Raw genomic sequence first — 12,786 nt, 5'->3', positions numbered from 1 at the left:
CAGCTTCCGGGCCAATAGAAATGCCAGCAGAACAACAAAGGCCGAAGGACACCCTTCCGAAAATAAGCCAAAATCCAGGACTGGGCCTAATGGCCAAGGCAAACAGACAATCAGACAGATAGACGGGAAAAAACAGATAGAAACGAAGACGTCGCCAGCAGCGGGTTTAAGTGCAAGTGATTTATGTCCTCGAAGATGTGGGCGAAAATCAGTGGACCAAGTCGGATTCGAAGCCAAAAATTAGCTAAGAGGAAAATCGGCCAAAAACCAGAGCAAAATAGCAATTTTCAATCAAAAGTTCAATGACAAAATGGAATGCATTCCATATGCAAGGGGAACACATTTAGCAAATATTGATACACATCAAATGGGCAGCCTTTCGAAACCACATTGATCAATCAACAGCAAATGTTTAAGGACCTTGCGAAAAGGGTTAAGAGACTCGAGCCAAATTCAATTAGCAGCGGTCAGTGGCTGCCCTTTTTGATATTTGAATCATAGGAAATAGATGCCCTTCAAGCTGGATTCGATTACACATTACAAGTGGTCAATACGGGCTAAGCGGACTTAACGGTCCCCGTTCTTATATTTTCTCTGTGGTCAGTTGCGTGTTGGTAATTGAAAAGCACTCAATGGGGTCAAAAGGGATCAACGGTGAGGTGGGGTGATCCGATGATAGGATCAACTGCTGACTAATCGAGTTTAAAACAAGCGTAAATTGTCCTGCTCTTTCCTTTTGATATTCGAGTGGACTTCAGTGGCGTTATTTGCGGTGCCGCCAAGTGCAGCGAATACGCCAGGTAATTAATGGTAATTGTTCAGAGCTGAGCTCCCACATAGGGCTTCCCTCAGGTGGGCATGGCAAAAAAAAATACAAAAAAAAAGCCTGGGAGAGGTGCTGCATTTGCCTAATGACACAAAAGTAAACCGTCCAACGGACTTTGTATAATTTCCCTCGCCTTTTCGCTAAGCTCTTAAACCGATTTGCAGCTTAGTTGAATGGCCAAGAGATAGAGAAGCTTCGGTGCAAAAATATTTCACAAAGCCAAAAACGCAAAAAATGAAACCGAAACTGTGTGTTCATTGGAAAAAATGTTTTAGTCGAAGACAAAGAGTGTGTGTTTTTTGTTGCTGGCTTGTCTTGTGGCATTTTTACGGCATAAATTTCCATTGAATTGATACTTTTTGGCCGGCACCACCACCATCGCAATCGTGGCAAAAACGTAAGCAACAGGGCCAGAAAAAAAAGGGTTGACACAATCAGGTAGAGTATTCCTCCTGTCGGCCGCCGTCCTTTGAAGGCAACAACACTTGAGCAGCAAAATTTCATTAAGATTTCAAAAATGTTTTTTGGTCAGCTTCTACGATTTCCTGGAATCGAGTAAAACAGTTAAATGGACAAAAGATATAGTATATTCCATAAAATGTTTACGACTAGGAGTTAACATTGTGTGGCAAAAATTTTCATTAGGATTAAGCCTTTTTTTATTTCAGATATGTAGTTATAAAACGGGAGAGCCGTCAGTTTGGCATGTCTTTTCACGCCGCCCAAGGATTTTGGTGACCCAAAAGGTATCGCATTCAACGCTTTCAGTACGTGCAATTCCCCTGGCAAAACCAAACCAAATTCTGGTCAGAAAATTTGCCGTTGAAAGCTAACAAAAAACGAACATCAGATCAGCCGCAGACGAAATCTTGTGGCAACTGCATTGAAACATTAGCAGTGATGACATTTTTGCGGTCACCCCCTGTCCACCACCCAAAAAACCGTCTGTGGATCGTCTGCCTTTGTTGCTTTTGTTGGTTGTGCGATGGAGAAATTCCTGCCAACGCGACACTTCATACATAATAACAAAAGATCGACGGATCACAAGGGCGAAATCGTCAAGCGCTCATGACTTTGGGTTTCGCTGAGTACCCTGTATTTTGTGGAGTCTATTAGCACAGCAATCAGCTTGAAGTAGTGCCGAAGAACTGTTGTCAGCCAACGTAATTCATCATATATAATGTGATTTTAATTTAAGCAATTTGTCTTAATAAACTCATTTAGGTACATGCATTTTAAATGTAACACAGGGGTATTTCTGAGCTCGTTTCCCACACCAAAAAAAAGCGATCAAACTTTGTGGATTTTTTTTTTTGGGCATTTGTAGGGCTTTTGCGGCCTGTTGGTTTATTAATTGTAGCCTTGGACTTGGCGATGGTCCCTCTTTGTTTCACAAATGAATGCACAAATTTCGGGACAAGTCTGCTCTGCGGTTTCGTTTGTGCCACAAAACGCAGACAGTATGACGACGCCGAAAGCCGCAGGAGTGAAAAACAAACAGAAAAAAACCGCATAAAAGCAAATTATAAGAAAGAAATCCTTTTGGCTAACTCGTATTTCGGCCCAAAAGTCTTCGCGTGAGAGTGCCGCTAATGAGCCAAAGCCAAAAACCCCAAAATCTTCGATCCTTTGCTACGTATTTCTCGTACTTTTTTGTCCGAGTTTGGTTTGTTTTTTATGTCGGACCAGGCCTGGTCTTCGATTTCAAAACCAGTTGGTCAGTTTTGGGAAAGGGAATGGATTGTCTTAATGCCCCTAAAATTATAGGTTACTTCGCGCGCTGCTTGGAAAATTGTTTGCGTTTGTTTTGGGGCGTTGCTCGAGAAATTAATACAAAACCCAAGCCACACGAAAGAGCATTTTCTTCGGTGGAAATTCCTTTTGAATTGGTTTGACTTTCAAGAGCCCAGAAACACGCCCAGGGCAATCACGCAAAATGCCAAATTACATGTAGCCACCATTAAGCGAACGAACTCATCTAACACGCACCCAAAAAAGCGGGGAAAATAAGCCCGGCCGAAAAAAAAGAGTCATTTAAGGTGTTTCACACACGTTCCTTCCCCGCGTGGCAGCTGTCCCATACGATTCGATACGATACGATCGGGTTGGGCTGGTTTCACTGCTCGAATTTCAGAGTTTCTGAGATCTGGCGCACTTATCCAGTGATCCCCGGGCAGCACCCCCAATTTTCTGGATCGAAAACCTCCCTCTGCACTTTAAGCGGCTTACACGTGCCGCCTGGTTTCGTCCTTCGACTGGGTTTCAAGTAATACGAGATGAGCTCCTCTCAATTTACACCCGCTGCTAATGGAACAGGAGCCAGAATTGTGTCCAGTTTCCAGTTCCTGAGCAGGGTGAAACTATCTGAGGAGTTCGGTTGCAGTTTTAAAGAATGTAAGTAATATATAGAGATGTCTCAAAAAGTCAATGCTAATAATTGTAAGGTGCATTATAAAGGAAGTTATGCAGTAAATTATATATATCAATATTAAGGTGATTGAGAAAATATGTTTTATAAGTATGAGTGCCCTAAGCTGCGTTGAAAGTCACAAAATCTTTAGTATGTTAGGAACCTATTTATAAAAGTTCCAAGATCGTTGAGAGCAATGTAGTAAAGCTCTCTTAAGGTAGTTTCGAAAATCTATAATCGAAAATTCCGATTTGATTTTCCTAAACCCCTAAAGAAAGATATAATGCACTACCATCTGGATCTGTAAAACGAATAAGACGTATCCAAACGCGGCTGAAAAGTAAAAGTCCCTAAGCAGTACATATATATCCATCTTGAGCTCCATCCGCAATAAGGTGATCTGAAAATCCAGCTGAAAGAATGGAAAAATGTTGTATCCTTTTTAATAGTCATCCTTCTTTGGTTTCGTCGGTGGAATATCCATGAATGGTGATCTTCAATTGCATCTTAATGCTCCCAGTTCGATTCTGGGAGGAGTCCTAAAATCCATGCTTGCTTATAAACTAGTGTAGCCAGAAAAAAATCGATTTCATTTTGTTTTATACTTTTCAAATATATTTTGGTTTTTTTGTTGTTTTTGTTTCTTCGTTTGTTTCATATATTTATTGGCTAACTCTTTAAACTTTACTCTGTAGTTTTTTGTTTTTACTTAATTCTTCTGTGTTTTTGTTTTTCCTTGTTTTAATTATATTATTAGTATACATATAAATAATTAAAAATATTACATTAAAATGTATTCGTATATCGTATAGAAGTTGCTGGTTGTTTTGTGTTGGATTTTCATTTTACTTTTCTCTTTTCTCTCAATTTTTGATTGCGTTTTCTCTTCTCCATTTCCTTTAACATTTACGTTCATTTTACAATTTTGCTAAAAACTAAATAAAACGTTTTATTTGTAAAAACAATAATAATAATTATTAAAAAATGTATGCTCAAATTATGGTTAATTTATTTATTTATTTTATATTTTAAAAATAGTAAAAAGCAAAAAAGCGCCTTCTTTCGATTTTTAAAACATATTACGTATATATTTTGCATCATTTTTTAATCTTAGTTCTTTATTATTATTTTTACTTGTGTTATATTTTTATAAAATATCACCTAAAGCAATTACGTATTTCAGTTTCAGTATTTGTGTTTGTATTTTTAGTTTATTTTTACAATGCAACAATAAAAATTTTGCTTCTTTTTTTCATTTTTGTATTTTTTTGGTAGCAAAACATTTAATACAAAAATCATTAAAAATAATATTTAACGAAATGCAAAAAGCTCACACTAAACTCATAGGAAACAAAGTGTTCATCTTCGTATTTTCTCTCCTTTTTTGCAACAGTGTTTTGATTTGTTTTTAACTAAAAAGCGGCGAATTATGCTAACAGAAAAATTATTACATAATTACAGCAATTTTTCATGTTTAATTTTAGTTTCTTACATACAAGTTTTTGTTTTTCTGGGTTTGAGACAAAGTACAACAACTATTTTAATTTTTTTGTTGCAAATTTTTTATAGTTTTGCAAGAAGTTTTCGTTTTGTAGTTTTGAAAAAATAGTACAAAAGCTTTTCACGTTGTTGTTGTTTTTTAGTTAGTTGGCTATAATAAACCGCTGGGAATCGGTTCAACTATAGTCTAAGTATACAAATGACTGCCCATATAGCTGAAGAACTGCGATCGACTGTTCGCAGTTCGATTTAAGTACATTTTTTGTAGTTTTGTTGGTTTAGTAGGTCTACAACTCAAAATAGTAGTAGAAATTAGCAGTAGAAAGTGTTTTGTTGGTTGGTTTTGGTAGCTAGAAGAGGGGTTTGCTGCTAACGATTTTCGTATCTTTGAGTTTCGCTTGCAAGCTTAGGGGTTCGCCTAGCATACAACTCCTAAGTGAGGGGAAATTGGGGATTTTGGGGTCTGACTAAGAACTATATAACGTACGCTATAGTATACAATTGGGGGAGGAGAGCGTGGGATCTCTAAGTTTCTCCACGGCTCCCTAATTCAATTAAATTACATTAGCTTTCTCCTTTTATGTTTATTTTATAATAGTAGTATCGATTTGCTTTAGTAAATGCTTAAAGTTTGATTAGTTTTTAGTTGTTGCTGTTGATTTACGTATATCATTGTTCTTGAAGGGTATCGGCTCATTTAAAATGTCGTTCGTATAGGCGCATTGCAATCCTCAATTAATTAAATTAACTTTAAGTTTTTGTTTCGATTTCATTATTTAATAAACCATAAAGTTTTATTCGTATACTTTTCATTTGAACTCAGGTTGGGGTTTCTTTTCTGGTATCTCTTTTTACGTATATGCGTTGCATGTTCAGAGTTAAACAAAAAAGTTCAACGAAAATAGTTAATATTCTCATTTAGCGTTTTTTTTTTGCGATTATTTATTATTTGGCAAGTTCGCTCCAGTGTTGTAAAACACGGGGAGGGAAAAAGGACGTTTTGTTTTTGAAAAATCGTATACACGTTTGCTAAAGTGAATAATTCCCGAAAACATATAGAAAAAAAAATTTAAAACTAAGCATAGAAAATATGTTTAGAAGTTTCTAGGAATTAACTATACTTTTAGCATTTGCTCCTCTCTCTTTTACTTGCGAGTGAATTCTTTTAAGCGCAGCCTAGACTTGACTTTAGTTACAAACTACATGGCTAAGCGTTATCTCTATATTAGATCGATTTTCAGTATATTCATAGAGAACTGCTGAGGGGTCGAAGGGGAAAAGTCGGGCGGGACTAAAAGTCCGCCTCGTGTTTGATGCGATAGCTGGCATAGGTCTCCTCCAGCGGTGAAAAGTCTTGGGTGCTGGGCTGTGATCATTTTCCAAGTAATTGGCACAGATTTACGTAAGAATTTTCGTAATATAGATAGAGAGAGATTTTAGAAATGTTGGGGTATACTCGTATACTCTGTGTGTCTGGTATTTGTATTCTTCTGTTTTCTGTTTTATGTAGTTAAGCTTTTGTTTTTGGCTGTCAGTGTCTGCTTGTTGTTGCTGTTATTGTTCAGAGAGGAGGGACGGGGGATGTCAAGTATTTACAAGTTTACAAACTCAAAAACCGATGAGCGAGCCCATCGATCCCACTGTCTAACTGACTGTACCCGATGAGGATCAGGGAAGAAAAGTCAGGCCAGCTCTCGTATATCATATCATATCAGTATACATATATAATATATGCGTATTTGTGGGTATTTATATATAGTTTCTATATAGAACTCTATATAGAGTTATGTGCATATGTAAAATTGTTAAAAATTGGTTAGTTTTGGGGTTAGTAAACTTTCTCATAATATAAGTTCATTACTTCAATTCTTGTTGGTTGGTAGTTTGTATTTTTTTTTTTTGAGGGTGTTCAGTGTGGGTTAAGTAAAGAAAAATAATCAAAAATAGTTGGTTAATGGTGTGTGTGAGTGTTGGGTTTTTGTTAATAATAATTAATAATATATTGGCGAGCTATATGGGCCTCTTGCAAAAACGAAGTTCTGGAACATGGTTCATTGTAATTTAGTTCTCAATTACTTTATGTTTTTCTTATCTGGCTTTCTTGTTTCTTTAGTTGTTGGTACTTTTTACAAATTAAGCGAAATTGTTTGTTGCTCTAATTATTGTTGCTCAGTTGCTTTTGTTTCGTATTGTTTATCTTTATCATTTACAATCTGCTTGAGATATATAAACTGATGTTTGTTGTGTTTACGTGTTTTCTGTTTTTCGAGAGGGCGTGAGATGAACTGGGAAGGCGCGTGGGGCAGGCAAAAGTGTACTCACTTCGGCCCTGGCCACGGCTGTCCTCAGTGCTTTTCGGAACTTATATTTATGGCATTTACTGTACACAGAGGAGAGCAAACAAATTCTGGCCGTGGCAGCGATAGCAACATTAATGGGTATCCGCATCCGCAAGATACACTAGTGATTCGTGGTTCGCAGTTCGGTTTGGTCGTTCGTGGAGTCGGTTCGTTGTGTTTTTCGGTTCGGATTGTGGCCGAAGCCTCTTGGAAGCTCGTTTGTCGCTGGTTAGTCACTCATGTCGGTTACTGTCCTCGGCTGCTGCTGCTGGCCGGCGATGTTGCTGCCGCATGCTGCATGTTGCTGCCGTTGGTGTTGCTGCTGCTGCTCCGGCTAGGAAATTCCTCTGCTCTCCTTTCGCTTGATTCTGTATATTTCTGAATTTATTAATATATTTTTGTGTTTTGTGTGTGTATTTTTTTGTTTTGGGCTTTCTTCGCTTTTTGCTTTTTTTGTTTTCATTTACTGATTCTGGACTAATTTACAATGTGTTTGTGGGTGTTTTGTGTGTGTTCATAATGACGTACAACTTCTTCTGCGTTCGGATTTGGATTTGAATTCATCAATATTAATATTATGTTTGTTTTCGCACAAAGTGAATTAATTTTACTTAATTTGCTTGAACAGTGTGCAGCAACATTCATTTCTTTACTTTCTTTTTTTTGTGGTTATCGCTCGGTTATTCGCTCGATTGGCATTTCGTATTGATTGATCGCAATTATTATTATTGATTCATTTAATCCCAGGGCATTGTGAGCACCCGCTTCGTTTTTGCAAGAAGGTCGTTATCGTACTACGAACATGGGTGCACCACCGCATTGTAGCTCGCCAATATAGGACCATGTGCTCCCGCGAAGGGGGTACTCACAACGTCTGGTGTACTAGCTCCATCGGTGTGCGATGTGGAGTCGGCGTTGCTGCGCCCTTCTCCGTTCGCCGATCCCAACTCCGGTGGTTTGGTGGTGTCCCGTTCGTCGATCACTAAATCTATTGGCATTTTACCCTTTAAACACGATATATACCGATGACAGAAGTTATCGCATAACTCGTGTACCTGCAACGAGACAACCCCGCGAAAAAGGCAGAGAAGGTGGTAGAGAAGAGAGAGAGAAGAGATCATCAGTTTTGAGTCGTTTTCTTCAGGGGCGGGGGCGGGGTGCATTTAAAGGGGGGTTCTTTTGGTGCTACACTCTAGACGGGGTGCTCTGAAAACATCAGACAGTGTGATATGTTTCAGGGGGCTTATATCTAAATTGGATCCTTATGCTATGTACAAAAAAACATTTAAAATAGTAACGAAAGCACATTAGACGCTGAACGTGTAGCCAATAGTGTGTATAAATGTTTCGATTTATATACGTCTTTTGTACGTTAGTAAGTATTTTAATGCATTTTAGAACGCAGTGACAAGTAAATATTGCATATGTAAGGTATCGCTGATATTTAGTTTTCACTCATAGCTTATATCTACACTTGAAGCCAGCTTAAACATTGCCATACACTAAGCGCCATCGCATTCTTGCCCCAACCAGAAACCTGCTCATCCCGGTTGGTCGATCTGCCCATCCCTCCCTCCCCAGCAAATGGCATGCAAATTGCTTTTGATGCGTTACCTGAAAACTCGGACTCCAACTTCGGACGGCGACTCCATCGCCCAGGCCCGTGAACATGATGATGGCACTCAAAAATGGCTGAGGCAGCGGCTTTAGCTGCTAACCAAGGTCCATAAATATGCATAGAGGTACGAAATAATGCACTGGCCGAAAAGGAAGTGGCCAGCCAGTCAGCCAGCCGGCCAGCCGAACGAGACGAGGCAGGCAGCTTAGCCCCGGGGCACACTTTCAGCCAAATAACCAGCCGGCCAAGAGCAAGCAGCAACATGAGACAGCAGCACGTGCAACACTCGCATTAGCAACATGGAGTGGAGGATCGCTGGCGTCATCGTCAGCGGGAAAAAGGCAAGAGGCAAAAGGCCCATGAAGACTTGGCCCAAACAGAATGCGTTTTTAAGGCCCTGTTGTTGCTGTTGCTGTGAGTGTGAGTGTGCTGTGTGTGTGTGATAAAACAAATGCGATAAGGCCAAAGTGAGTGTGAGTCAGGCATATATGCAAATATGCAGCAACAAAGAGAGGAATGCAGCCGCCGCCACGGCTAAAAAGAAATTAATTGCACTGGGCCATGGCTGGCAGACACAGCAGCAACAACTGCAACACCAGCAACACCGGCAACACCAGCAACAACAGGGTGCTCCATTTAACCGGGCCAGGCATTTAATTTACGAAAAAGTGCGCGTTGCTTATGCAAATTGTTTGTTGTTGCTGCGGCTGCTGCTGCTGCTTCTGCTTCTGCTTCTTTTCTGTACGTTTTTTGGCCTGCAAAAGCTGCAACAGCCAGGCTATTAACTTGTTGCCCATTGCCCAAACTGGCCAAACTCGTTTGCAGGCTGCTTTCAATGTTATTGTCACCGAAAAAATATACGCAAAGGCCAAAAAAAAAACAACAACGAATTGCAAAAATATGATAAAAAGAACAACGGGCCTACAGCAACTGGTTTATGACAGGACAATGTCAAATTTGTCGCCGTCGCTGATAAGCTGCCCCGGCAGCAGCAACATGTTGCTGGCGAAGGAGTCTCGTCTCGTGGCGGTCTTATGATTGCATTGGTAGCTGTCAAAGTGACCATAACAATATCCATAAAGCGTGCAATTAGCGCGCCAGCAACATGTTGCCGCACATGCACATGCAACATGAGGGCGCCCACCAAATTGATATGTTTATGCGATGCTGCTGCTGCTGCTGTTGCTGCGCTGTTGTTGCTGCTGCAAGTTGTGGCCCTTCGGAGACTGGCGGAGTTTCGATGCCGGCTGGCTGATAAGTTTTGATTAATTTGTCAGCATTGTATGTGACATTTTCGAACGGCTCATTGCGATATTTATGACTGCCAGTGGCCCCATGTTGCTGTTGCACATTGCTGTTGCTGCTGCTGTTGCTGCTGCTGTTGCACATTGGGTGGCCGCACGAGCAACAAGGGCGACTGGCGGACATGGCCAGTGGCAACGGCAGCAACCGGAGGGCGTTGCTTGTAAATGCTGGCGCTCATTTGTACATCCTGTTAAGCAAAACTTTTCACAGCAGCAACATCGGCTTTTCCCGCCCGTCCAGCCTCACTCCTCCCTGGCAGCTTCCTCCGTTCTAATCTCGATGCAAATCGCTCCAATCTGCGCAGTGGTAATTCTCGATTTCCGCTCATAGATAGCTTGAACTATATGAGTACTACTAGTATTCCCCCATCCAAAAGTCCCCGCACGCAACCTCCAACACACAGCACACAGTCCGTCTAACAAGTTTAGTGTGCTCTCTCTGACATTTAAATGCAGTGCAATTAATTGCAGTACGAATTGCATAAGTGGCCATAATAGTTTATCAACGCTGTTCTTTCAGATCAGACCTCCTTTGCCTCACAGAACGTGTGATGGCTACTATGCTAAACGGAGTATCTGAGTTCACTTTCTGATATATTTTTCTCAGCCCAAAAAAGTGCTCGAAAGTCATCATCAGTTGTCTCTTGGCATCCCTCAGCTTGCATCATCGCCAAAGCCAAAAGTACACAGCTGTCGATGGTGATGTTGCTGGTGTTTTTTAGCGAGAGATCCCGAAGCGATCTTGGCCAAGCCATCAAAACAAGGCCCCCAAATCGTTGCTGCTGGCGGTGTTGTTGCTCTTGCTGTTGTTGTTGTGGGTTCTGTTATGCCCCCATGCCGGCATTAACCCAAGCGATTCCGATTCCTATTCCGATTCCCCGATCCGATACCCATGCCCCCCGCTGGCGGAGAAGCGTGTGCAACTAACCCAACGTGTTGTGTCTCCGCCTGCGTCTCCGTTTGTCTGTTTGTCCCACTGTCCATCTGTCCATCAGTCGGTTTGTCCCACCGTCCCACTGTCTGTTTGTCAATTGCAATGCCTGCCTGCCTGCTTGATTTTTTCTCTGTATTTTATTTTGTATTTTTTTATTTGGTTATTTTTTTTCTCTTATTTTCTTTTTGCATGTGACTCTGTGACGAGAATTGTCCGTGTGCTGTGGGGAGCTAAAATGCTGGAGACTGGGGACTGGGGCCCCAAAGCCTGGAGCTCCGAGACTGAGAAACTCAGAAACTGAGACTGCCAAACCAGTTTTTGACAGACACAAGTCTTGAAAACGTCTTTTTAACTGATTCTGTTCGCTGTTGTTGTTTTTAGCAGCGGCAACAAATATGCACAGATACAGATATACATTTACTCGCTCCCATATAGATGTTGTATGTTTTTTCAGTATTTTTTCCCCTTTTTTTTTGCAAGTCAACCCGCACATTTTATTTAAGTATATTTTGTATTTCATTGTAGCTGTGTGTTTTTGTTTTTGTCGTTTTGTTCTTTGCATTTATATATTTATTTTATACACAAAAAATCGACCGCTGCATTTTGTTGGCTGCATATAAATGAGTGTGCTTTTTATGCTTTATTTTTTTCTGGGTTCGATTTTACGTTTTTCAGTACAAGTTGCTACAGTTCTTTGTTGGTTTCGTGTGTGTCGCAAGCTGTGTGAGTGACAAATGACAAAACAAAAACCTGTCGTGGTCTCGGCCGCTGCTGTGATGTTGATAAAGATCTTGGCTGTTTTAGTTTTTTTTTTCTGCTCGATTCTGGCTCTCTATACAGGGTGCAACCAATTGCAGCTGGCCAACTGACTGACTAACTTGGCTTACTGCACTAGTTTTGTGCATTTGTTTGCTTTCGCGGGCTTAGAAAGCGTTTGGTGATTAGCCACTAATTGCGCCTTGATTGACTCTTCTTCGTTCGATTCCTTTTCGCTGTCATTAGCCCATATATCCATGGTCTCTATGGTCTCTCGCCACAAAAAGAAGCCGACAGACAGTCGCTGCATTCCACAGCAAACGACTTTGGGTCAAGTGCAGGGCCAAGATAGTGGCTGCATTATGGCCAGTAATCTGGCATCAGGCAAGAGTTAAATCTTAAATGTGTATTTAGATTACTATCGGACTTCTAAGTCGATGGTATCCATGTTCTTCGTATTTTAAGCAATCTCCATTAATGATCCGCCAGCTCCACTCCACTATATATTCACCGAGTGTTTCGCCTTGTTCTGCTTCGGTTTTTTCGGTTCGTGTAGAATGTTTTGCATAATTTCTTACTTAAGACTTAATTGAAAAAAGAGTGAAGAGCGGCTTTCGGACGGGTTTTCTGGCCGGCTTAGCTCTCAGCCTCAGTGACTTAAACTCCGGCTCCGACTCTGGGTTTCGGTTTCAGTTTCGGTTTCGGTTTAGGTTTAGGTTCGCTCAACGCTTCGTTGCGCATTTGCCTAATTAATTTTCTCAGCACAGCAGCAGCAACTAAATACAGCAAATACAACAAATGAAATACAACAAAATACAGAAATGAGGGGGTTTGCCGGCATTAATTACGACCACGTTTGAGGAACAACTTCCATTAAGTCACAGACTGGGAGACACGCACCCGAAGCCGCTGCTTGCATATTATTTGAAATTAAAACAAATTAGGCAACCTGTAATTTTTCCATTTAGACAATAAAGTGTCTAATAATCAAGTAGGTGTTGTGGCAGCGAGAACCCTCTCGGCTTAAAACCTTCCCCACGCATTCAATTTACTTGGGAAAATAATTAATGTGACTGCGTTATCTAGGAATTATGTTTGA

At 40.6% G+C, this 12,786-nt stretch overlaps 1 protein-coding gene across 2 annotated transcripts in view; it reads right to left on the bottom strand.

Annotated features, from left to right (window-relative positions):
- Positions 1-12,786, bottom strand: part of LOC6606944 (homeobox protein homothorax) — a 102,004-nt gene that overhangs the window by 65,660 nt on the left and 23,558 nt on the right. For both annotated transcript variants that reach the window (XM_002031702.2, XM_032722038.1), the window contains exon 6: positions 7,945-8,130. In XM_002031702.2, the coding sequence (XP_002031738.1) occupies positions 7,945-8,130 (186 nt within the window). The remainder of the gene's footprint in view (positions 1-7,944; positions 8,131-12,786) is intronic.

The sequence above is a fragment of the Drosophila sechellia genome, chromosome 3R (genome assembly GCF_004382195.2).
Source record: "Drosophila sechellia strain sech25 chromosome 3R, ASM438219v1, whole genome shotgun sequence".
Lineage (NCBI taxonomy): Eukaryota > Metazoa > Arthropoda > Insecta > Diptera > Drosophilidae > Drosophila > Drosophila sechellia.
This window is presented reverse-complemented; position numbering and strand designations above follow the sequence as displayed.